The sequence below is a fragment of the Eriocheir sinensis genome, chromosome 32 (genome assembly GCF_024679095.1).
Source record: "Eriocheir sinensis breed Jianghai 21 chromosome 32, ASM2467909v1, whole genome shotgun sequence".
NCBI classification, from domain to species: domain Eukaryota; kingdom Metazoa; phylum Arthropoda; class Malacostraca; order Decapoda; family Varunidae; genus Eriocheir; species Eriocheir sinensis.
Genome location: NC_066540.1, coordinates 15,993,042 through 16,017,688, shown reverse-complemented (window position 1 = coordinate 16,017,688; position 24,647 = coordinate 15,993,042). Strand labels below are relative to the sequence as shown.

At 40.4% G+C, this 24,647-nt stretch overlaps 1 protein-coding gene across 1 annotated transcript; it reads left to right on the top strand.

The window, feature by feature from the left end:
- The first annotated feature begins 225 nt into the window (after positions 1-225).
- Positions 226-24,481, top strand: LOC127006269 (peroxisomal targeting signal 1 receptor-like). The gene is made up of 15 exons (XM_050875914.1): positions 226-403; positions 1,664-1,817; positions 3,122-3,249; positions 3,662-3,787; positions 4,925-5,049; positions 5,975-6,104; positions 7,111-7,297; positions 7,489-7,655; positions 10,047-10,261; positions 13,470-13,569; positions 15,797-15,891; positions 17,936-18,104; positions 18,229-18,386; positions 20,753-20,917; positions 22,246-24,481. The coding sequence occupies exons 2-15, from the start codon at positions 1,679-1,681 to the stop codon at positions 22,292-22,294; spliced, it is 1,953 nt and encodes a 650-aa protein (XP_050731871.1). The 5' UTR covers positions 226-403; positions 1,664-1,678; the 3' UTR covers positions 22,295-24,481.
- Positions 24,482-24,647: the final 166 nt, after the last annotated feature.

Here is a 24,647-nt window from a genome sequence, read left to right as displayed (position 1 = left end):
CTTGTTTTGATTTAATTCTTACAGGTTGTGCTGATATGAAGGCTTGACTGTACAACGCATGGAGGTCATCTTCATTTACTTCTTCTTTTGACCTGTGACGCCTTGTATCGCTTCTTAGGTCCTCCTCCTTTCGTTCCTCTTTTCTTCTTTATCGCTTATACATACTTTTCTTTTCAGGAGTACATCACTTTCTTAAGCAATGTACAGCAAGAGCAAGAGCAAGAGGTGCCGTTGCAAAGGCGACACCTCCGGCACCATCACATCACCTCAAGCACGCACACCTGTGGCCGAACTGGCGCCGGACGCATTGCCTTGGCACAACCTCCAGGCGGCAGCACCAACAGCCACTTGCACTTGACACTTGTGAACCACTAATACCTGTGCAGCGTCCCGTCCCAGCAGGGTGAGCACTGGGCGGGAGACACTTGCCATGGGTTGGACGAGCTTGACACTGCCCCGGGCTGACTCGATCTTATTATAACATTTTGGTCACTGGTCAGGGGCGGGTCGTGGTGTATGACTTACCGTGACTGTCTGCACGTTTGGTCGGTTACTTGCCGCGGTCCTTGTGACGTGACATGACTTGACGTGACACTGGTGCTAAGTTCCAGTGACAGGCTGACCAGACCTAATTGCCTCAAGGTGGTTTTTGTCAAGAAGAGGAAGTGTGTGTATTTACCTATTTGGGGTTCACAGGGCCTGAGGTAAGCTCGGATAGTCCTGTCCTTGTCTATATATGTCCAGCCTCTCCTTCATTTGATGGACACTCCTCGTCTCCACATTCTCCTTCTTTAGACCATTCCACTCATCTTCACTTCTGTATAGGAAACTGTACTTCTTTTTATCCTTCAGACATGTTTCCTTTTTCAGCTTCTTACCGTGTCCTCTCAGCCCCGTCCTCCCCTCCGTCACAATTAACCAGGTTGCTTCTGTTCAAGGTGTGTGGTGCGGGACACGACTATTCCCTCAGGTGCAGTCGGGCAGGCCAATGGGGGGTCTCTTTTAACTTCTGTATCTCAAAAACTATTCATCACAGCTAAAAACCAAAACCACCATTGAAAAGAGGAGGCCCAGATCTATAGGAATTGGTTATGTATGCTTTTTTTCATTATTGTTTCCTTCTTTTTTTGCCCTTGAGCTGTTTCCTATGCTGTAGAAAAAAAAAATTATGTTATTGGAATGGAGTGAAATGTGTAAGTGAGATGGAAAACAGCATATCAGAATACATGTTGATTAAGGGAAAAGAAGTTAGGTGTGAATTCAAAAACAAAAAAATGTGTATTGGAGTAAAATATGGACTAAAGGTTGAATACTGTCCTTGACTGGTGCCATCTCTTAACCCGGTAGCAGCGACGGGCCAATTTTGTGGCTTCACCGTGTAGCAGCGACGGGCCAAATTTGTGCCATGATATTTACCCCCCAAAATAGATGATACATAATCTGATCACAAATGCTTTGATATATATTATGAAATGGTTTGTGTGAGGGGTGATTTTTTCTCATTTTTCTCGCTTGGGAAACATGATCCCCGCTGCTACCGGGTTAAGGGAGTTTGAACAAGTATTGCTTAAATTTGTAAGATACATAGAGGTATTATACATTGTTGTATAGTGAATGATAGTATTACTTCTCATGGATACCTTTTTTTGTCTCCTGAAATAAGGCCAGTTGGTTCAACATGGCCTTGCGCAACCTTGTCGATGCCCAGTGTGGGGAAGGCAATGCACTCCTGCGCCTCACCCAGCATGTGACCCAAGATAAGGCATTATTGGATGAGGGTCTCCGTTGGCCCCCCCATGCACGCCCTCATACTGAAGGTACTGTTTTGAAGACTGATTTGCATGCATACAGGAAGCAGGGAAAGTACAGGCATTCATGAAGTGTTGGTTTTCATATTTTGTCAAGCTATCTGAAAGAATGGGTATATGAATTTTTTCATGTTTTTTGGTTGTTTCATATACAGTGATCTCTCGTCTATCGCGGGGGTTCGGTTCCGGAACCCCCGCGATAGGCGAAAATCCGCAAAGTAGCGACCTTATATTTATTTTATTATTTATATATATTTTAAGGCTTTATAAACCCTCCCCACACACTAATAAACTTTTCATACACTATTATTGACCTATCCCACACTCTTATAAACATTTCCTATACAGGAGGTCCTCGGGTTACGATTGTCTCGACCGACGACGTTTCGTCGTTACGACGCGGTCCCAATAAATGATTCTATAATTCTTGTTTCGACTTCCGACATTTGCCTCTTAAATACAAACTTCACATAGAAACTAATTTGTTGAGCGGGGCGGAAGAATACTCAGAGAAACTTCCTTTATATCACAATTAGGTAAATACAGAAGGGGAAAGGGAGGAGAGGGACAGAGTGAGTGATAAAAATACAGATGGAGGATGTAAGAAGGAAGAACAAGGAAAAGGAGTGGAGGAAACAGGGAGAGATGGAGAGGATGAAAACAAGAAGAAAGGAGAAGGGTGTGGGGAGGGAGGGACAGAAGGGAGAGTCAGGTCAGGGCCAATTATTTACCCCCTAAAAACACTAAATCACAATTGGTGACCATATTCGTGCTTATGAATTGCTTTCCCCATGCACAAGCTCTGTTGGTTCTTGGTGGGTATCCTTACCAAAAGGTTAACACTATCATATATTACAATTGCCATGTTGATGATGTCGTGCCAGCTAATGAAAAGTTTCAAAGGGTCATGATCACATGTGATAAAATGTTGCATGCTACCTCTCACTCCTATTGGTCTATCCCACTGCAGTCTACCAAGTTTAAAATGACATCAAAGGCCTCCATGAGTGCTTGAGAGGGGTAATGGGATAAACCTTAGAGTGGAAGGGAAAAGGAGTTTGAATGCAATCATGTATGGAAAGGAAACCAAATACACATTGCAAGATAAGTTAAAAAAGAGCCACCAAATAAGCAAAATAAGCTTTTCTCTGTGGGCTCTGGTACCAATTAACCTTTTTCCAGTTTCAATTATTTACCAGTTAGTTGCCAAATGCAAGATTTAACTTTACAACCATGCCGTGTTATAGATATTCTTTGTAGGATGAATATCTGAAAATCATCTTTGAAAAGGGATAAGAGTAAAAATGTTGCAGATGGAGTGTTGAAGGCCCAGTATGGTCCAGCAGCAGTGGGTGACCAGCTGGTGGAGGAGTTTATGTCAGAGACACAACAGGCTGCTGCTGCTGCTCCTCAGGCGTTCAGAATGGATTCTCTTTTGCAGGTTAGTATGTAATTACATGATTTTTACATAAGTGTTCTTTTTACTAGATGAAAGCTGATTGCAACTTTTGTTTTTCGCTGTGAATTGTCCCCTATCCCATTTCTTTGTGTTGGGGTGGCAGGGGTGGAGTAGAATGGGGCCTGCTCACGGAACCAAGCTTGGGGTAAACCTTTGGAGGGTTCTGTGTTTGGCAGGGTGGGCATTGCCTCCCCCCCCCCCCCGCCCCCCCCGCCCCCCCAAAAAAAAAAAAACAGCTGATTTTTTTTTTTTTATTATTTTTTTTTTTAGATTATATATAACATGGTTAAATTTTTCATAAGTCTACCATGAAATCATTATTGGAGAATTTAAATGTTGTCGTGCATCAGTACCAGTGCCACCTCAATATATTTAGTGTTTATATTTTTCTTAGGAAATGAGAGAGATAGAAAGTATGCGAGCCAGATCGGGCCCAATGAGAGGACCAGGCATTGCAGACCTGGCCTCGGAGGCAAGCAACTGGGCAGAAGAATACCTGGCCTCGGAAACTCATGTCCAGGTAAGTTCAGCTCATTTCTTAGCAATTTTGACTACCTTACCATACCAACGTGCCGTATCCACCAGGACTTCGGCAACCATGGAGCGCCACCTGATTCTATCTCTGGTTAGCTGCAACAACTCAGCAGGCTTAAAATGTCCTCCTGCCACTCTCGTCACACCATCCATAAATTTCTCTCTGCCATCCACCATCGCAGTCAACACCACAGCCTCCATCTCATTCCTCCTCATCACGTGTCCGAGAAATCTCATTTGTCGTCTTCTTATTGTTGTCATCATTTCCCTCACCACTCCCATCCGCCTCAGCACATCCTCATTAGGTCTTCTTGCTGTCCAGGGTATCTTCAAAATTCTCCTCCATAACCACATTTCAGCTGCTTCCAACTTTTCTCGCATTTTTCTGTTTACCGTCCAAGTTTCACATCCTTACAGCAATGTTGACCATATAAATGTTTTTGCTGCCCGTTTTCTAATTCCAATAGACAACTTTCTATTCGTCAGATAAACCTTCATCTCATTTTTAGATGAAAAAATAATTTCTGTAATCTTTGTCCTTTATTTATTATGGTGCATGGGAGAAATTTGTGCAAAAATATTTTCTTAAATCTTTGTCCTTCATTTAGAGCTGTATGGGGAAAAGGAGTTCTGGTAACCAAGTGGTGCCTCCACTTACACCACTGCTGGCCTATCTTCCTCCAGCATCACTCCTCTCTCCTCCCCTACGAATAAGAAAAAGTCAAACTCATTCATTTTGCTGGTCACATCATCAACATTCTCTGTTACCTTACTGTCACTCATCAGATACATGAGGTAAATGGTGATGACCTCTGCCAAAAATTTACCCTCGAAACAAATAACGCAAATTAATAGTAAACTAATCAAAATTAACCTGAATTAAAAATTACATCCTCACAGTATGTAGAAATTAGGAAAAATAAACATGTGAGCTCTCACAAGACAATGAGTACGGCGGACTCTGCCATCACTGCCGACAGCAACACAATTGCCATTGGTGGTGGCAGAATCTACCCAGAAGGGCAGAACAGGTTTGCACAACAACAGGACAGAATCTTACTGTATGACTTCATGATACTTGTATGATTTATCATAAAATAAATATGCATGATATTTTTCATAGGAAACTGGCCTTGGAGGTGACTGGACCAAAGAATTCCTGGACCCACAGCATGGTCTGACATCTCCAGACATGATACCTGACAGTGATACACGATGGACTCGTGAATACTTGAGTGATGATATAATGTGAGTGGAGACAATTTTTACTGTTACCATGCTCTGCATTTCTTGATTCCTACAGTTTCATTTCTTTACTGATAAAATTAACTGAAGTATATCCTGAACCATTTAGATAGAGTAAGCATATTTTCATCCTTGAAAATGTCTTATTGTGGTACATGTACTATTGTTTGGAGAAGACAATTTAAGGAAATGTTTATTCTCAACACCCTCAATTGTGTGTAAGAACTCATTGTGGTCTAAGATGGTCTCCTTTATTTTTTCCTTGGCCTCTCATCTTTCCAACACTCTTGGTACTAATTTGCTCAAAAGACTCCAATTTTTTAGGAGCCTCATCCCTTGTGTTCTCATTATCAAAGTTCATGACAGTGTTACCTCCATTTGTGAATCTTGAATCAGTTATTTGAATGCCATTCAATGCCTGGGAAACTTCATCCTTCATGTCTGTTGCCTTCTTTTCCTGGGTAGAAGCTTTCACAACCAAGATATTCTTGACTTTCCTGTCTCTCTTCACCACCTCTGCAAAACTAAGCGCCCGGTCAGCAAGGGCGTCAGCAACTGACCGCAGGCCCTCCTCACCTTCTCAGCCCTTAATTCAACTTCATCTTTTGCCACAGATATTTCTTTAGATAATTCTTGCTTGAATTCATCCATTTTCTCCACAATTTTGGTAGCCAGAGATGCTTTATGAAGGCGTGGGTTGCACATCCAATTAATTTTAGGTATATTCTCCTGTGAAATCCTCACTAACGTAACAAAAATCCCTCAAGCCCCTGGCCTTGCTAGCCATGTCGACACAGCACCTTCCACACGGAGCAAGACGCAACACATCCGATCACGGCCACGACTACTCACTCACACTGGTTTAATGTTAAAATCTCATTGACACTATTCATTCGAGTAAATCTTTACTTTTTGAATCTTCTTTCAGAGATGACACATCAAGAGGTGAGGCCACAAAATGGCTAGAGGAGTATAATCCACAGGAGGACTCAGAGCTTGCCAAAACAGCCAATGAGCTCCTGGGAACTGTGGATGACCCTAAATTCTCAGACTCAGAGGTAAGATGATGTATGTACTTATGTAGTCATTTCATGATTCAACATTTGGTTTTACATACTCATTTTTGTTATTGCAACATGCAATCCTCACCATTTAGATTTTTTTTTTTTTTTTTTTTTTTTTTTTACCAAACTTCTTCCTGGCTGTCAGTCGGCCCATCCTACTGGCTATATGTTTTATCTGCTGGGCCACCTCCATCTTTCCCCTCTATCATCACCCATTTATTCTGGATCCCAGCAGGGGGCTTTGTGGTGCAGTGGTTAGCACACTCGGCTCACAACCAAGAGAGCCCGGGTTCGATTCCCGGGCGGAGTGGGAAAATTTGGGCGGCTTTTCTGATACCCTACGCCCCTGTCCACCCAGCAGTGAATGGGTACCAGGTATTAATCGGGGTTTATGTCCCGTCTCCTGGGATCTGTTCCCTTCTCCTATAATTCCTTCCCCTTCTGTCTCTCTCCGGCATATGACCACAGATGTTGCGCCGACTAAACAAAACTTTCCAACTTTTTGGATCCCAGTCACTCTCATCAGACAGTGGTGATAGATTAATAAATATTTGATAGAAATTTACCTTGATGGTGGTGGCAGCAGTGACACCAATGAATTATCACAAACTCATGAAGAGGCAGTTTGAGAAAGCCTTATCTCATTCCTCTCTTCTCTCAGCAGGTGGCTTCTCCCTGCTCACTTTTTTTTTTCCACATAGCATTTCCTCTTTAATACTTTCAGAGAATCTTATGTACATATCCTCCTTCAAGGATCTCTATACATCATCATGATTGGGGTAAACAACTGCTATCCATGTTGCTTACAGATGCTTCCTTCCCTATAAAATCCGCCATTCGAGAAAATCCAGACATCGCTTTAGATACTTTGTATCTGTTGAACTTTGTCATTACTGTTTAAAACCTTATCTTGAAAATCATTATTATTGGGATCCTGCTTTATATATATTTTTTTATTATTATAATTTCCATATATTATTAATTTACATTTTTCTTTCAGTTCATGAAGTTTATTAAAAAGATAGGTGAAGGAGCTAAGATTGATAACAGCAAGGATGGGGTTGAAGATTTACAAGTTTCAAACGGACAAGTTACCAGAAGTATGTCAGAATCTTGGAGTGCAGAGTTCATGAAGGAGCAGCAGCAGCCTCATCAGCAGTGGGGAGAAGAGTTTGCCAAGCAGCTGGGTGAGTTGCTATTCTTTCTGCTCCCTGCAAAGATAATTAATAACTTTATAATATAATTATCTAAGGTTTCAAGAGCCAGAAGAGCAGCATGGAATGATGGCATCTGGCAACAAGCAATTTTTAAATATCATCAATATATTATTTTGTTGTTGTTGGTTGTAATATATGTGACAGTTCAAACTTTCTTTCAGGAATGCCAGGAAGCTGGGATGTTGATAGTGAATCTATGACTTCTAAAGAGAGAGAAAATTTTTGGGAAAGTTTGCAAGAAGAGTGGGAGAAAATGGCCAAAGAGGATGATTTGGTGGAGCATCCATGGCTCACAGACTTCACCTCCACAACCTTTCAACCTTATAAGGTTTGAGTAAACTATACTCTTTATTCTTAAAAGTTGAAAGATCTGGTAGTTATAAGAACTAGCTTTTCCTCATTTTTTTGTCTCCCAAAACCACTTCAGTGCTTTCAGGCAGGAGGAAGCATAGCAACACAATGTAGTATTTCTGTTAGTGGAGTGCCGATGTGAGTTTCAACAGGAGATGCTTGCAGCCTGTGCTGCATCATGCATCATGAGGCACCCTGGGATCTCCTGCGACTCTGGGATTCCTGCAAGAACCATTGGTCTATCAACTTGCCTGTACTCTGGAACTGAAAGTGCTGTGAAGTATAAGGGGGTGGGTGAGTGTCCAGCTTCTTACCTATGAACGCAGGAGTGAGGCGGGGCTGTGTCCTTGACCCATCACTTTTCAACACTTTTATGCTTTGCACAGTGGCAGCATTGTAACCAGTGAGGTTAGAGGTGCCACTGGGTAAAGCTAAATCGGATTATTGAGAACTAGCAGCACCTCGCTGGACTACCACAGACACGTCTGTGGTAGCCAAGCCCTGCCCCGCCTTCACGAGGTGACTTCATTATTACACCACATTTTTTCCCTTTGGCAGTGTTTTGTGGTAAAGTAATTTTATTTTTTTAGTGTGGCGGAACTAAAGGGGAAGGCGGGTACCTTCGGTAATTTGTTTTTATGGGACGGTTCTTTTTTCATACTTTTATCCATTTTTATAATTGAGGGATGGGAGTTCCTGATGATCTGGTGCCCCATGTCCCTCCGGGAATGAGCATTGCGCTAGCCCTGCCAGCTGCCAGTGTTCCCTCCGGGGGTGAACGAAAAGTGGCTACGGGCGGAGGGGGGTCTCCATCTGCCCCTGGGAAGGGGAGGAGGAGGAGGGAGGAGCTCCTTAGGGTAGCATGCATAAATGTGAATGGGATGAACAAGGAAGGGAAGAGAAGGGAGATAATTAACAAATTCCAGAAAGGAAAGATTGATGTGCTAGGTGTGAGTGAGACGCATATAAAGGTAGTGGTGTGTGGGAGTGAGGGTGGGGAGAGGCTGTGGAGGGGGGAGTAGTGTGGGAAGGGGGAGACAGGGGTGTTTGTCGTTGGTCTCCCCACGAGTGTGGGCTGGAGTGGATGGGCACGGGTGGTGTGGTTCGAGAATAGTGTGGATGACAGGGAAGATAGGGATAGTAAGGTGTGCCTGGGTGTGTGTATAGGTGCCAGGGAATGATAAGGGAAGGAAAGGCAGGAGTGAGATGAAGAGATTCTGGGAGGACTTAGGACAGTGTTTAAAACTTTGGAAGTGAAAGAAGAATTCTTGTGTTAGGAGAAATGAATGCAAAAGTTGGAAACTGGGAGATTGGTGGTGTGGCTGGGAAATGGGGTGTGGATGAAGTGAATGAGAATGGACAACACCTTGTGGATGTTTGTGCTGAGAGGGGTCTGTTCTTGGCAAACACCTTCCAGCACTGACTAACTCACAGATATATGTGGGCAAGGGGTAAAGTGTATAAATGGAGCCAGTTATGGGAGATGGAATTTAATGCAAACAAATGCCATATTATGGAAATGGGGAAAAGTAAAAAAAGAGCGAGGAAAACATACAGGATGGGAGAAGAAAACTTAAAGGTGGTACATGAAGAAAAAGATTTGGGAGCAACGATGCAAGACACACTAGCCCCAGAAAAGGCGGGGAAAGAGAAACAGTTGAATGCACAAGTGGTGAGGTGGGATGATATAAATAAATGTTAACTAGAGAACCTTAATTAAGAGTTCAGCCCTGACTTGATTACAGTTTAGTAGTGACATATGGATAATGTTCTTTAATTTTCTTTTCCAGTTTATAAATTTTAATCTGCTCAAACAGGACTATCACTTTGAAATAAATGTTAACTAGAGAATCTGAGTTAAGAGTTCAGACTTGATTTGATTAGTTTAGTCGTGATATATGATTAATGTCCTTTATTTTTTTCCAGTTTATAAATTTTAATCTCCGCAAACAGGACCATCAGTTTGAAATAAATGTTAACTAGAGAACCTTAATTAAGAGTTCAGACTTTATTTGATTACAGTTTAGTCGTGATATATGATTAATGTCCTTTATTTTTTTTCCAGTTTATAAATTTTGATTTCCCCAAACAGGACTATTACTTTGAAATAAATGTTAACCAGAGAATCTTAATTAAGAGTTCAGACTTTATTTGGTTACAGTTTAGTCTTGATATATGAATAATATCCTTTAATTTTCTTTTCCAGTTTAGAAATTTTGATATCCCCAAACAGGACTATCACTTTGAAATAAATTTTGACTAGAGAACCTTAATTAAGAGTTCAGACTTTATTTGATTAGTTTAGTAGTGATATGATAATGCCCTTTAATTTTTTTTCCAGTTTATAAATTTTGATTTCCCCAAACAGGACTATCAGTTTGAAGAAGAAAATCCTTTGAAAGATCACCCTGACCCGCTGAGTGAAGGCAAGAGGTGCCTGGAGGCTGGGGACCTTCCTTCTTCTGTACTGTTGTTTGAAGCTGCTGCACAACAGAACCCAGAGAACCCAGAGGCATGGCTTTTGCTTGGCATGACCCACGCTGAAAATGAACAAGATCCGTCGGCAATAGCAGCTCTCAGGAGGTATGTTTTGATTTTATTTTTACAGTAGAATCTTGAATCTCGATCATAATTGGGACCGAAAATACTGATCGAGATTCGAAATATCGAGATGCAAAGTTAACTTATTATGGGGAAAGATGCAATTGGGACCAAGGCCTTGCCAACTAACCTATATCAATTTCGTTTCTCACTTCCGGGTTTTTTCACACCTTGTTGTGGTCTCGCATGGGCAGACGAAACTTTTTTTTCAGTTTTCAGTGTGTTATGAAATAATGTGATAATTGTTTCTGTCACAAATCATTAAATGACTGACTTTTCAATGGCTGTTGCACCCGCCGCCGCAGCCGCAAAACAACTCACAGAGAGAGGTTCAACATGCATACTGTCTATTCATTTCACTCACCGCTCACTCGGAAGAGGACACGCTAATTGAACAAAACCAGGTAAATTAATGTTTTTCCTGCTGCGTATTCCCCCCCGTATGCATGCGTGGTGGACAGCAGCACAACTTGTTTTTGCAAGGAGGTATTTCTTGCATCACAGACCCACGAATTGGACCACACACGCCGCCGCCTTGTCCTGTCCCACGCTTTGTATTTCTGCCGCCCCAAACTGCGAGCCAAATAAATTTAACCAAACCTAACTTAACCTAACCTACCTAATGGGAGGGGGGAGGGGGCTTCACCCTCCTCAACCTCCTTAAGGGAGGCAATGCAAGCAGTTTTGATGAAAAATATCACTTTCTGTGATATTGTTATTATTTTAGGGTTTTGACGTTTCTAAAGCCAGTGTCACACCGGATAAATCTACCCAGCAACGGACAGAATGTCCGTTGCTGGGTATTTGTTCGTTGAAATTTTGTGGTCTGTTAAATCCGAAATCCGTTAAATCGAGTGCCGAGTGTACTTATATGTGATTTTTCAGGTTCTTAACGTAAGCCTTAGGTTTGTGAATATGTCTGGCTGCTCACTGATATATTATCATGGTGATTCTTTGTTGTTTAGTGGTAGTATTGCCATGCCTAAGTTATGTGAGATGCTTGCACATATCATCTGAGTGGCCATAGCAAAAAAAATAAACATTAGGGATGGTTCGGGCAACATCACGGTGGGATGGTTCGTCAGTGGTCGAACTGTGTGAGTAATCAGAAATCACAATTTCCTTTTTATCTTGAAATACAAATGAATGATGTTATGTTCTTTAAGCACCAGTGAATTAAGGAGACAAGTTACTTTACATTTATAACGGTTGAAATCATGATTTATTAAGCGGTGTCTTTTTTTTAGAAAGGATGATAGGTATGGATGGTTTTCAATACAATAAAGTGTTTATTTTCTACACGCAGATGTTTCTTATGCCTATAGATAAATTCTGTTTAATATTAGTAGCCTTACCTTGGTGGTCGAATGATCCCACCCCCATGGCCGAACCATCACCACAGTGTGGGATGGTGCGGCCACTTTAGAAACCTCTACTTGATCACTTATTTCTCAAAGTCTAAAAGGCTTACAGCTTTCATGTCTCCACACAAATGAGCCAAAGGATGACGCTACATTTTCGCATCAAGCAATTAAAGCTAACTTTAATGGTTGATTTTTTAATGGTCAGAGTGTGATCTATACTCTTAGGATTTCCAAGAAGTAATGGTCAGAGTGTGATCTATACTCTTAGGGTTTCCAAGAAGTAATGGTCAGAGTGTGATCTATACTCTTAGGATTTCCAAGAAGTAATGGTCAGAGTGTGATCTATACTCTTAGGGTTTCCAAGAAGTAATGGTCAAAGTGTGATCTATACTCTTAGGGTTTCCAAGAAGTAATGGTCAAAGTGTGATCTGTACTCTTAGGGTTTCCAAGAAGTAATGGTCAAAGTGTGATCTGTACTCTTAGGGTTTCCAAGAAGTAATGGTCAGAGTGTGATCTGTACTCTTAGGGTTTCCAAGAAGTAATGGTCAAAGTGTGATCTATACTCTTAGGGTTTCCAAGAAGTAATGGTCAAAGTGTGATCTATACTCTTAGGGTTTCCAAGAAGTAATGGTCAGAGTGTGATCTATACTCTTAGGGTTTCCAAGAAGTAATGGTCAGAGTGTGATCTATACTCTTAGGGTTTCCAAGAAGTAATGGTCAGAGTGTGATCTATACTCTTAGGGTTTCCAAGAAGTAATGGTCAGAGTGTGATCTATACTCTTAGGGTTTCCAAGAAGTAATGGTCAAAGTGTGATCTGTACTCTTAGGGTTTCCAAGAAGTAATGGTCAGAGTGTGATCTATACTCTTAGGGTTTCCAAGAAGTAATGGTCAGAGTGTGATCTATACTCTTAGGGTTTCCAAGAAGTAATGGTCAAAGTGTGATCTGTACTCTTAGGGTTTCCAAGTAATGGTCAGAGTGTGATCTATACTCTTAGGGTTTCAAGAAGTAATGGTCAGAGGTGATCTATACCTTAGGGTTTCAAGAAGTAATGGTCAAAGTGTGATCTGTACTCTTAGGGTTTCCAAGAAGTAATGGTCAGAGTGTGATCTATACTCTTAGGGTTTCCAAGAAGTAATGGTCAAAGTGTGATCTATACTCTTAGGGTTTCCAAGAAGTAATGGTCAGAGTGTGATCTATACTCTTAGGGTTTCCAAGAAGTAATGGTCAGAGTGTGATCTATACTCTTAGGGTTTCCAAGAAGTAATGGTCAGAGTGTGATCTATACTCTTAGGGTTTCCAAGAAGTAATGGTCAAAGTGTGATCTGTACTCTTAGGGTTTCCAAGAAGTAATGGTCAGAGTGTGATCTATACTCTTAGGGTTTCCAAGAAGTAATGGTCAAAGTGTGATCTATACTCTTAGGGTTTCCAAGAAGTAATGGTCAAAGTGTGATCTATACTCTTAGGGTTTCCAAGAAGTAATGGTCAGAGTGTGATCTATACTCTTAGGGTTTCCAAGAAGTAATGGTCAGAGTGTGATCTATACTCTTAGGGTTTCCAAGAAGTAATGGTCAAAGTGTGATCTATACTCTTAGGGTTTCCAAGAAGTAATGGTCAGAGTGTGATCTATACTCTTAGGGTTTCCAAGAAGTAATGGTCAAAGTGTGATCTATACTCTTAGGGTTTCTAAGGAGCCACCTATTTTCATGTAATTTAGTGTGCGACCAAAGTGAGGAAATTAATTTTGTATTAATTTAAAATCAGTCACATAGCTTGATTAAAAATACAATTTATTTGATTTTTTTTATTCAAAAGCTAATTTTACAGATGTGTAGACATAGACTCCAACAACCGTATTGCCTGGATGGCTCTTGCAGCATCATATACAAATGAATCCTACCAGACACTTGCATGCAATTCATTAAAGGTTGGTAACTTGCATGTTTTCATCTCAGATTAACAATATATCTTCAACATATCTTTCTTTATTCTTTTTGTATGTTTTATTGTGTAAGAAGAGCAGTATATCTGATAATGGAAGATTAATAAAGATAAAATATAGATTTGTTTGTAGAGAACTTGCATCCAATATTTATGTATAAAGTTTGTGAAATTAAATAACATATACAGTTCTGGTTTTATATTATTTTATGTAGTTGATAGTGTAGCTACAGTTGAAGATTTCTAGCAAGAGTAGTGTTGATTTTATTCTGTTGATTTTATTCTGTATGGGGAAGATTTTTTTCTTACCTTGATTTTGTGTAGAGTTGTTGTTCTATTATCATTTGTGCTGCATTGAGGCGATACATTTTTTTTCTTCAAGGGAACTTGTAGGACAAAATATACAGAACATTGGTTAGCACTCTTGCAAGTGCTTTCCTTTCTTAATTCATTGCACCATGCAAGTACAGTGGAACCTCGGTTCACGAACTTAATTTGTTCCTGAAGGCTGTTCGTCATCCAAAATGTTCGCAAACCAAAGGTATTTTCCCTTTAGAAATCAAAGTAAAATGGATTAACCCGCTGCTGGACCCCTAAATGATTGCTTATTTAAACTTTTACAACAATTCTTTGTGCACAAGTTCAAAACACAAAACCAGTGGAAATCAATAAATCTAACACAAAAAAAGAGGAATTCAATACTAAACAGATAAAGTATAGACAAAAACCAATTTAATTTTACCGTACCTGTACAGAGGAGAGTTGACGGCAGAATAGGCAGTGTCACACTGGCCGGTTTCTTCCAACCATTGGGGCTACGGGCAATGTGGTTGCCCGTATACCCAACCATGGTAGCCCGTACGCCCAATTGTTGATTTCATCTGTACGGATGGAAAACAGTTGTGGGTACGAGCAACCCTGCGGCTGTATGTAAACAAACAGACGATGGCAGTGGCTGAAGAGTGAGGAGCAGTGGAAGATGGCCCACCAAGAGCCTCATACAGTGGAGTGGCAGAGCTGCTTTGTTTACTATTTAATTGACAAGATAGGAGAACACCCTGTGCTGTGGGACCACAGTTCAAAATATCTTTTTTTTTCCTCCATTCTACAAAAATTGTAGGCCTCCCGGTCTTCACAGCACAGTTCTCTGACGAGGTTTGGTAAAACACTCCTGTCCTCCCATCTTTGAAGTCATGATTGTGCCCACAACTGCTTCTTCCTTCCATTTAACTGCAGCAACAAGTCCATAACTTCAGTAATGGCAGCACAATCCGCAACAGCTTTTACTTTATTAGCAGATGATGCCATGTCAATACAGGGCGACTGCTTTGCTTATGTTGTAGATACAGGCAAGTGACCGTGGCTGTGTGTGACGCCTACCCAGAAAGGTTGTAGTTGGCGGTTGCCCGTACCGCCAACACAGTTGGAGGAAAAATACCTAGTGTGACACCAGCTTTAATAAGTGGAAGGTGGTGAGGAAGAGAAAGGGAAGAGATGTTATTGTTTGGAAGGGGAGTCCCCTTCCATATAGTTAGTGAAAGCTACACATCAACTGATGCTCTCCCATCGATACTCCCGGCTTGTCGCGCCACGATGGTGCTGGCTTGCGTGTTCGTAGCTTGAGACACCGTTCGTCTCCTGAGACGTTTTTTGTTCGGAAAATTTGTACGTGAACTGATTTGTTCATAACCTGAGGTTCCACTGTATGTTATTTGAATAGTTTCCAAAACTAATGTGTATTCATGAGTGAATAATGATTAATTGAGAGCAATAAGGTATGCAGATGTGCAGTACATCCCATTTCAATAGACATTTTATATAGACCTTTTGTTCCCAAGCTGACAGCTTTTCTTTGTATATACTAATATTGACTATTTGTATAATGAAGCTGAATTACTCGCTGATCTTTGATATTTAAATTGTTTTTCCCCATTTCCTTCAGAAGAAAGTTGTGGAGTTATTAGGCTATTTTTAGAAGTATTTTGGGCAAATGTAATGAAGGAGCTGGTGCTCATCCTCACCATTGTGTTAAATGGGATCTGCATTCCTTTTAATCACCTTTTAGAAACCTCAGAGGGCTGTGAAGAGCTGCAGTATTAATCCCCTTGTCTCAGGGATGAGAGTCCATAATAACTTATTTTTGCCATGAAAAGCCCACAGCATTTTAGGAGCTTTATTTCAGACATCTAAACCAGCCAACTCCAATGTTTCAGGAGTGGATCAGAGTCAACCCAGAATATAGTCATTTTGTTGGAGGTGATGAAGATAGCAAAAAAACACAGATGATGGCAGCCACCTTAGCCCCAAGGCAAGTCTGAGAATCTTATTTTAAACTATTAGTTGTTAATTTTTTTGAGGACAGTATCCAAAGTGCATGCTAGACTTTGAGAAGAAAAATGATTCCTCCAGCATGGTAATGAGGATAATGATATGAAAAGCTTAACCAAAGTGTAGATATTGACATTTTGCAAGCTAAAATATCTATGGCTTGATTTTTTTTTTTTTTTACGTACAGGTTGAGAATCCATTATCCAAAATTCCTGGGACCGAAAGAATAAATATTTTTATTTGAATCTAAATAAAATGAAAACTGAAATAAGTCAACATTTGGGGATTATTCACAAGAGGGTAGCCTTCTAATTTCGAGATGCCAACTGCTTATTTCTGGACAAAATATGACGTTTTTTAATATGGAGATACTCGAACAGTAAAAGCTCAAAGATCTGGTATAAGTGGGGGTACAACCCTATCTGAATCTTGAAAGATCCAAATCTTACCAAAATTATATTGAGATCAATAAAAATTGTTGCATAAACAACTTACTAAACGCCTGATGCCTCCGACACCTCAACTACCACTCGGCAATTTCCGGAATGGCTCAGTTGCTTCAACTGGTGCACCAGCTGCCTCCCCACAAACATGGCAATTTCTTAGCCCTTGACGCTGCCTGAAGCGATATAACCATCCATCTGAAGCCTTTAACCCAGTCACGTTCATCTGAGCTGCAAGGCGTTCGGCTGCCATCTCCAGCTCAATACCCCAGCACTGCTACGGAATCCAGTATGTGTGTGGACATGTACGTGTGTGTGTGTGTGTCCACGCCTCGTGTGTGTGTGTGTGTGTGTGTGTATGTACGCCACGTGTGTATGTGTGTGCACTTGCCATGTATGTAGTACCTATTTATGTAATGCATTACACAGACCATTTCAACTGTAGTGGTAACAGGCGTGCAAAATGTGAAAAAAAAAATCCCTTGGGTAACTCAGATTTTTGGATAACTCAGATTGGCCTTCCCCCCAATTGGTCTGACTTATGCGGGGTATACTATATGAAAAATTGATCTTTGGTGACCATGATGGGTATATGGGATGTAAAGGTATGCTGACCTCTTAGGGGTTAATCACTTGGGCCCGCCGGGCCGCACCTTAATTAAATGGTATGTACAGAAAACATAAAGCGGAAACCAACACCAGGAAAGTGTACGGCTCTTCACAAAATCTGGATGTTTGATGGCCGGATCTTTGAGCTTTTACTGGAGTATTTTTCTCCGGAAATCACTAAAGAATTGACTTTTCAAAGCCTGTTGTGTGCCCGCCGCCGCAGCCACTAAATAGCTTGCAGAGAGGTTCAACTTGCTTACTGTTTCTATATTTCCCTCACTGCTCACAAAGATCACAAGTGGACAAACTAGAACAAAACCAGGCAAATGAATGTTATTTCTGCTGTGTATTCCCCCAGTGTGCATGTGTATTGAACAGCAGAGTGACATTTCTGCAAGGAGGTATTTCTCATAACACCGGCTGGACTGTGGCCGCTGCTGCCGCCATGTTCTGTCCTGCGCTGCGTCTTTCTGCTGCCCCACACAGCGCACTGAATAAATTTAAACTAACCGAACCTAACTTTAAGTAACCTACACTCATGTTTTCGACTTGTACAAAGAGACACGCCAGTCCTCGTCGAAAGACCAACTTGGTTGGCTTGGCTGACGTAACCCTCCCCTTCATGAGCCGTCACCCAGCAATGGTCTGTGGCCTCTCTTCGGAGGGATTGTATGCGCTTGACCCTGACAGACTCCATATAGCCCATGTCCCCACCCGTGAGATGGTGACACACACACACACACACACACACACAAAAAAAAAAAAAAAAAAAAAAAAAAACGCAGCATGTCAGAATTAAAAAAACTTTTGGATTTTGGAATTTCAGATAAAGGATTCTCAACCTGTAGTAAGTACTTAAAGTACCTTGAGCTTTGTCATTTGTATATTCAAATTTGTTGTCTTTTTATTCTTAAGCAGTTGCTTCAGGATAAAGGGAAGTAATTTTTTTATATTTTTTTGAAATATTTTCAGGGAACTAATACAAGAAGTACAAGATTTATATATCAGTGCAGCCAATCAGCGCCCAAGCGAAAACATTGACCCTGATGTTCAATGTGGATTGGGTGTTTTGTTTAACTTAACAGGAGAGTATGAGAAGGCCATAGATTGCTTCCATGCTGCGCTGAGTGTTCGGCCAAAAGTAAGAAACTTCATGCAGATATGTAATATGATTGCATTAGTATATTTTCAAATGATATACTTTGCATGTTATATTTTGTTATTTTTAACATTATTTTTTGGCATAATATTTTTGTTATTTTCAGGATGCCAAATTATGGAATAAATTGGGAGCAACTTTGGCAAACAGTGAACGATCAGAGGAGGCAATTGATGCTTATCGAAATGCCTTAGAAATTTCACCAGGTTATATCAGGTGTCGCTATAACCTTGGGATATCTTGCATCAATCTTGGAGCTCACAGGTAATGAAAAAATTAATATGGTCTACCTTTATGTGTAATACTGTTAATCATATACATGTTTTGACATCAGATGTGATAGCCAGATAAATACACCCTCTAACATTCTGATTTGTTGATGGATGGAGTCATAAGACCCGCATTTAGTGGTGCGTAGTTACCATACATGTAATAATAATAGATAATAATGATGGGGGACTTTCAAAGCTGAATGTTTACAGATGGCAGCTCTATCACCAGTTCGTCTGCCTGGAACACACAAAATGGCCAAACACTTCTCCTTTGCTTATCTATTGCTTTGAAGTCAAGTATCGTAATGTTTCATTCATATGGTTAACCCAGTAGCAGCAACGGCCCAAATTTGTGGCTTTACCGTGTAGCAGCGACAGGCCAAATTTGTGCCATGATATAAACCCCCAAAATAGATGATACATAATCCGATCACAAATGCTTTGATATATATTATGAAATGGTTTGTGTGAGGGGTGATTTTTTCTCATTTTTCTCGCTTGGAGGGACCATTAAGAAACATGATCCCGGCTGCTACCGGGTTAATCAGTCCTGTGTAAAACATAACATACAAATTTTCCCTGGTAAATTATGAAGTGTGCACTGTAGAGTCTGTCATAAGGAGAAGGTTTCCAGTTTCTCTCTGATGTTGATATTCCTGTGACAACTTGCTTGACTACTGTGATCCATCTTGCTCGTCTGTTGTACTGTCTTTCAACATCTTCGTGCTTTTTCCATTTGTCATAGATTTTAGTTGAAATCTATAAAAATACAATAGTCATCCTTGCCAATGTGACGATCTCGGTGCAACAGAACACTTTACTATCTTCACTGTTTACTGTCTTTCAACATCTTCGTGCTTTTTCCATCTGTCATAGATTTTAGTTGAAATCTATAAAAATACAATAGTCATCCTTGCCAATGTGACGATCTCGGTGCAACAGAACACTTTACCCTCTTCACTGTTTACTGTCTTTCAACATCTTCGTGCTTTTTCCATTTGTCATAGATTTTAGTTGAAATCTATAAAAATACAATAGTCATCCTTGCCAATTTGATGATCTCGGTGCAACAGAACACTTTACTATCTTCACTGTTTACTGTCTTTCAACATCTTCGTGCTTTTTCCATCTGTCATAGATTTTAGTTGAAATCTATAAAAAATAAAAGTCATCCTTGCCAATTTGACGATCTCAGTGCAACAGAACACTTTACCATCTTCACTGTTTACAGAACTATCTGGCACCCAGAGTCTAATTTGTACTTTTCGTCATGTGCACACACACACACGAGTGGCTTACGAACATTCCACAATCTTTGGAGGTAATGTAAAATGCTATTAAAAGCCACAGCATGATGATGATGATGATGATGCAGTCTTCCGTCCACTGACAGAGTTAAAGTTACATCCAAGTGCAGGTTTGTTTTTGTTTTCATATGTGCTGTGACACCACAAGCAAACTATCTAGCAAGGGTGCGTGCATCAATAGAAGCTTACTTGATTAAAAACTGCTTTCATATGGATGCGATCTTGTATGTAACGATATTTTAACTGATAAAGAGTAAATTTGGTTGCTGTTGGTCATAGGAGCTTAGTAGTTATTTAATTCTAGTTTATATGGGGAGTATAATACAAGTGTGCACAAGAAAGTCACCTATTGTGTTGTTATATGTTTCTTATTTTGTGTGTAGGTTTCTCTATGGACGAGTTGGTGTAACTTTGGGGAAAGTTAGGAAGAAGCAGAGTAAATAACTAGGATTTTCTTATGAGGGTGATATGATTATGCTGAAAGTGGAGCAAGCAGTAGCTAAGTTGACTGGGCCAGAAATAGCTACAAGTAATTTAAGGATCTCTCTTTATTGGCATTAAGGGAAATTTACCTTTGAACTAATGGAGTGAAACTTGGACAGTGAAGAAGAAGGATGTTGACAGGCTTCTATACAGAGATGAATACGGTCAGGTGAATAAGCACTGCTTCTCTGAATGGCAGATGCAGTGGGGCTTGGATATCAAATGTGGTTTCTGGTAGTAGAATGGGACTTAAAAATATTAGTGTAGTGATGAGTGGGGGGGGATAAGTTGAAGTGATGGACGAGGATGATGGGGTAGAGAGGGTAAGGAATGTGAATTTCAGTAAATGAGTAGATGTGGGACAAGGTTGTGTGGAAGGATGCACAGGAGAGAGTGGCTGCTCAAGGTGCCTACAGGTAAACAAAGCTGCCCATGCAAGCAGTTATATATTCTTCCAAATTGCAGCAAAACAAAATGAGTGTTTTAGTTTTTTCTTCCTCTTCTTGAATTCTGAGCAAAAAATTCTGACCCATTTTATGGAGTAATGGTGATAAATGCAATATTTCAGGGAGGCAATGGAACACTTTTTAGAGGCTTTGAACATGCAAGCAGCAGGCCGAGGACTTGGAGGTGCAGAGTCATCCAGAGCCGTTTCTGATAATATCTGGGCAACTTTAAGAGTTTGCCTCTCGCAGCTTGGTACCACACACCTTATGGATGCTCTCAATAACAGGTAATGTATCTTTCCTGGTTTGTTGGCAACGTTAATGCTTAACCCTTAATCACCAGGGCTCCAAATACAGTCAAACCTTAGTTTTCGAATGTCTCACTTTTTGAACAAATTGGTTCTCAAACCAAATTTCTAACTCATGACTGCACCAGTTGCCATTTGATAACTTGGTTGCCGAACAAACTAGTTGGCAAGAGCAGCACGGCATCACTGTGCATGTCAGTCACGCCACAGCCCTCACTCGGAGAACATCCACTCAGAACTGTTATTTGATTTTGACGATTTTTGTAGCGTTGTGCATTGTCATAAATTGCACTGTACAAGTCGACCTGGTGTACAAGTCAACCCCAAGATTATTAGCTCCAAGTGGAGTTCATGTGTTTGTGGTAATTGTCCAAATAGCCCTCCAATACCTTGTTATTGAGGATGGCACACTTGTGTGAAGTATTGGTGAGTGTTGAATCTTGCTCAGATATATGTCTAACCAGTTACCCATAGCTGAGTAGCTCAGTAATCTATGTGGAAGACAGGCCTTCCTGTCTGACATCCTCCATGTTCTCCTCCTCCCGGCTTTCTTTTAGTTCAGCAATTTCATTCTCTGCCATCAGGTCTTCGGGAGTGATGAGGCAAGGCTGATGCGTGCATGTTTTGAATACCCCCAGTTGTGCCAGAGAAACCATTTCCTGGGATTTGTGTTACCTCCTCAGCAGCTGGCTGAACTTGTGTTATGTTGTTTTGGTGGTTGTGAGGGGAGGGAGTAGGCCATTGTGTCCCATAAGCCATAAACCGAATATCACTATCACATGTTTATATGACCGCGAGCTAATGACTGTTGGCAGGAAAGCAAACCATGATCTTGATCTATGTATTGTACAGGGAATCTGTTGAGTCTTGCATGGTATTTGCAGATCACCACTCAGGCTTCCTTCATACCAACTTTCATAGTTAGGGGCCTCTTTCTCAATCAATCACATCACAAGGAGGTGCTGAAATGAACCCTATCAGACCAGATGCCGATAGGTCACCACTAATCAAAACACTCCTGCCGTACATGAGAAATGTTCACGAAGCCCAAAAAGTGTAGGGTTTCTATACCGTCGCAATATAGGAGAGTTGCGATAGCCAACCCTGCAATATACAAGGGATACCTGTAGGCAAAAAATAGTTGACAAAACCCATTTCCTAATCTCACACCTCTGCAACATAAAAATTACATCCCTTCTAGTTTGCTCTTAAAGCATGCAGTATAATATGGAGACATGTATTTTCTATCTCCATATATTTAGGATAAAAGTTTTGCTATTTAATTGCTCATTGTAATTTTTTTACAGGGATTTGTCTCGATTAAATGCTGAATTTAGTGAGAAAAGTTCCAGTTGACTTGGAGAGTACCCATTACTACAATGGGCTGCCACTTCACCCCACCGCTCTGTGTTGTGTTTTGGGCCCCCAAAAGGCCCCTCATTTACTCTGTCGGGAAAATGTGCATTAGATGGTTTGCCATTTGAGTGTCTGTTGAACGTTTTACATTAAAATATGTATAATCATTTTCCTTACTTTTTAGTAAGAAATTTGTTCATCTTTACAATTTTGACTGACTTTTTCTTACTTATTTTTATTACATATGTATGTAGATGAAATTTTAGTACTTATGTACTTTTTGTGAAAAATGATGAAATCCACCAAGCCGTCTTAGGACTGATACTCCACATTTTGATAATTAATTACTGCACTACAGTATTTAGTGTTGGTTTGTAAAGAGTTGTTGAGGCATTTTGATATTCCTTCTGTTTCTACACCTTCGGAAACCATGTGATGCAACATAACTTCCTAAATATGATTCTTTCAAAGACTAGCTGTATAAAGGTCAAAGAAAGTATTTTTAATCAACAGTATCACCAGCATTTGCAGCATCAGCACTGCAACCACCATCACCACCACCACCACTATTTTCTGTAGTATGTGAGGGCAAGATTCAGAAAAAGTATGCAGTGAGAGGAACAGTAACCTTGTAGAATTGATTTCAAACTCTATTCACATATATATATATATATATATATATATATATATATATATATATATATATATATATATATATATATATATATATATCAGTACCCTCTCGAGTTTCGCGCTCGCTTCGTTCCGAAGGTATAGCGCTAAACTCGAGGATCGCGAAACTTGAGGTATTGAAAACACTGAAAAAGCGCTTATTTGTTCCGACCCGTGGAGATTTTTTTTTTTTTTTTACATGTGGCCTATGGCGCCAGTAGACTATCCATCTGGGCCTGATAGTCAGCCCCGAGCCCGTCATGGCGCAGGCAACTGTTTATTGTGGCGCCATTATAATTGGCTCTTGCTGCCCCCCGGACCTCACTTTTTTTCCTCCTTTACTCCCTTGTTATCTCAAAATATGTACCTTGGAAAAAGGAAGAAAACAAGAAGAGAGAACGGGTCGTTTTAAAGCCACAGATGAAGCCTTATGATTGGCTGAGCTCTGAAAACACGCCTGTGACTCGCTGGGAGTCCGATGACGTCATCGCCGGCGCTCACCTAATCAGCAGCCTCACTGCCTTAAGGCGGTGTCACACTGGCCGTTTTCCTCTAACCGTTGTGGCTACTGGCAACGACCGTACGCCCATCCGGGAGCGAGTTTTCGGTTGTCCGTAAGCTGGTGTCACACTGGGCCTTTTTCTTCCCACCGCGTTGGCGGCAGCTTGGGCAACCGGCAACTTTTCTGGGTGTGCGTCACACACATAAGGGGATATTAAAAGGGTGTAAGGGGGGAGTGGCAGAAGGGAGAGTCAGGTCATGTCATGACACACACACACACACATACAGAAAGGGAAATGAGAAGGGTGGGGAGAGGGAGGGGCAGAAGGGAGAGTCAGGTCATGTCTTGATCTGAGTCAGGTCATATCCTGACCAAAGCCCTGATCTGACATTCCTTTCTCATTCCCCTTCTGTGTGTATGTGTGAGAGAAGTCAGGACCTGACCTGACCTGAGTCAGGTCATGTTTTGACCAAAGCCCTGATCTGACTCCTTTCTGCCCCATCCTCCCCACATCCTTTTCATTTCACCTTCTGTGTGTATGTGTGAATTGTTTTAAAAATATTCATTTTTTTTGGTGAGTAGAGGAATAATATCAGTCACAGAGCAAACAAATATTTGCATGCAACACCTGTGATGTGCATCATTCCCATGACTGAAATAAATATATTGTTTTGCAGACTTGATGGTTGATTGTAAATTGTAATGGAAAGTTTTATATGACAATAATCAAAATGATATTTAGTCACAATTTCCTTTGTAAGTTTTATATAGAGCACATATATTTTACCATTATAAGATTAGCAACCATGCTTTCAGAATTGTATTATTTTGTATGTCTTATTTTTATGGGTTTGCAGGATGCTATGGGATAACTTGTTACTAAAGATAATGAGATGGTCATTTAAATAGATTTAAGTGCACTTGAAACTTTCTGGTGTACATATATTTAAAGATGAATATTCAAAGTCAGTACATTTAAGATAATATATAGAACAATATAATGCCAAAATTATTTCATGATTTTTATTATCATTGTAGTACCACAGGAGGAAGTTATGGAAGGTATGATGAGTGCTAATATATATATATATATATATATATATATATATATATATATATATATATATATATATATATATTTATTTATTTATTTTTTATTTTTTATTTTATTTTTTTTTT

Bases quoted from the DNA above. Each gene is read 5' to 3' on its own strand.
- LOC127006269 (XM_050875914.1), top strand. From the start codon at position 1,679: ATGGCCTTGCGCAACCTTGTCGATGCCCAGTGTGGGGAAGGCAATGCA. The intron at 3,250-3,661 runs GTTAGTATGTAA...TATTTTTCTTAG, and splicing joins GAATGGATTCTCTTTTGCAG to GAAATGAGAGAGATAGAAAG. The intron at 13,570-15,796 runs GTTGGTAACTTG...CCAATGTTTCAG, and splicing joins TTGCATGCAATTCATTAAAG to GAGTGGATCAGAGTCAACCC.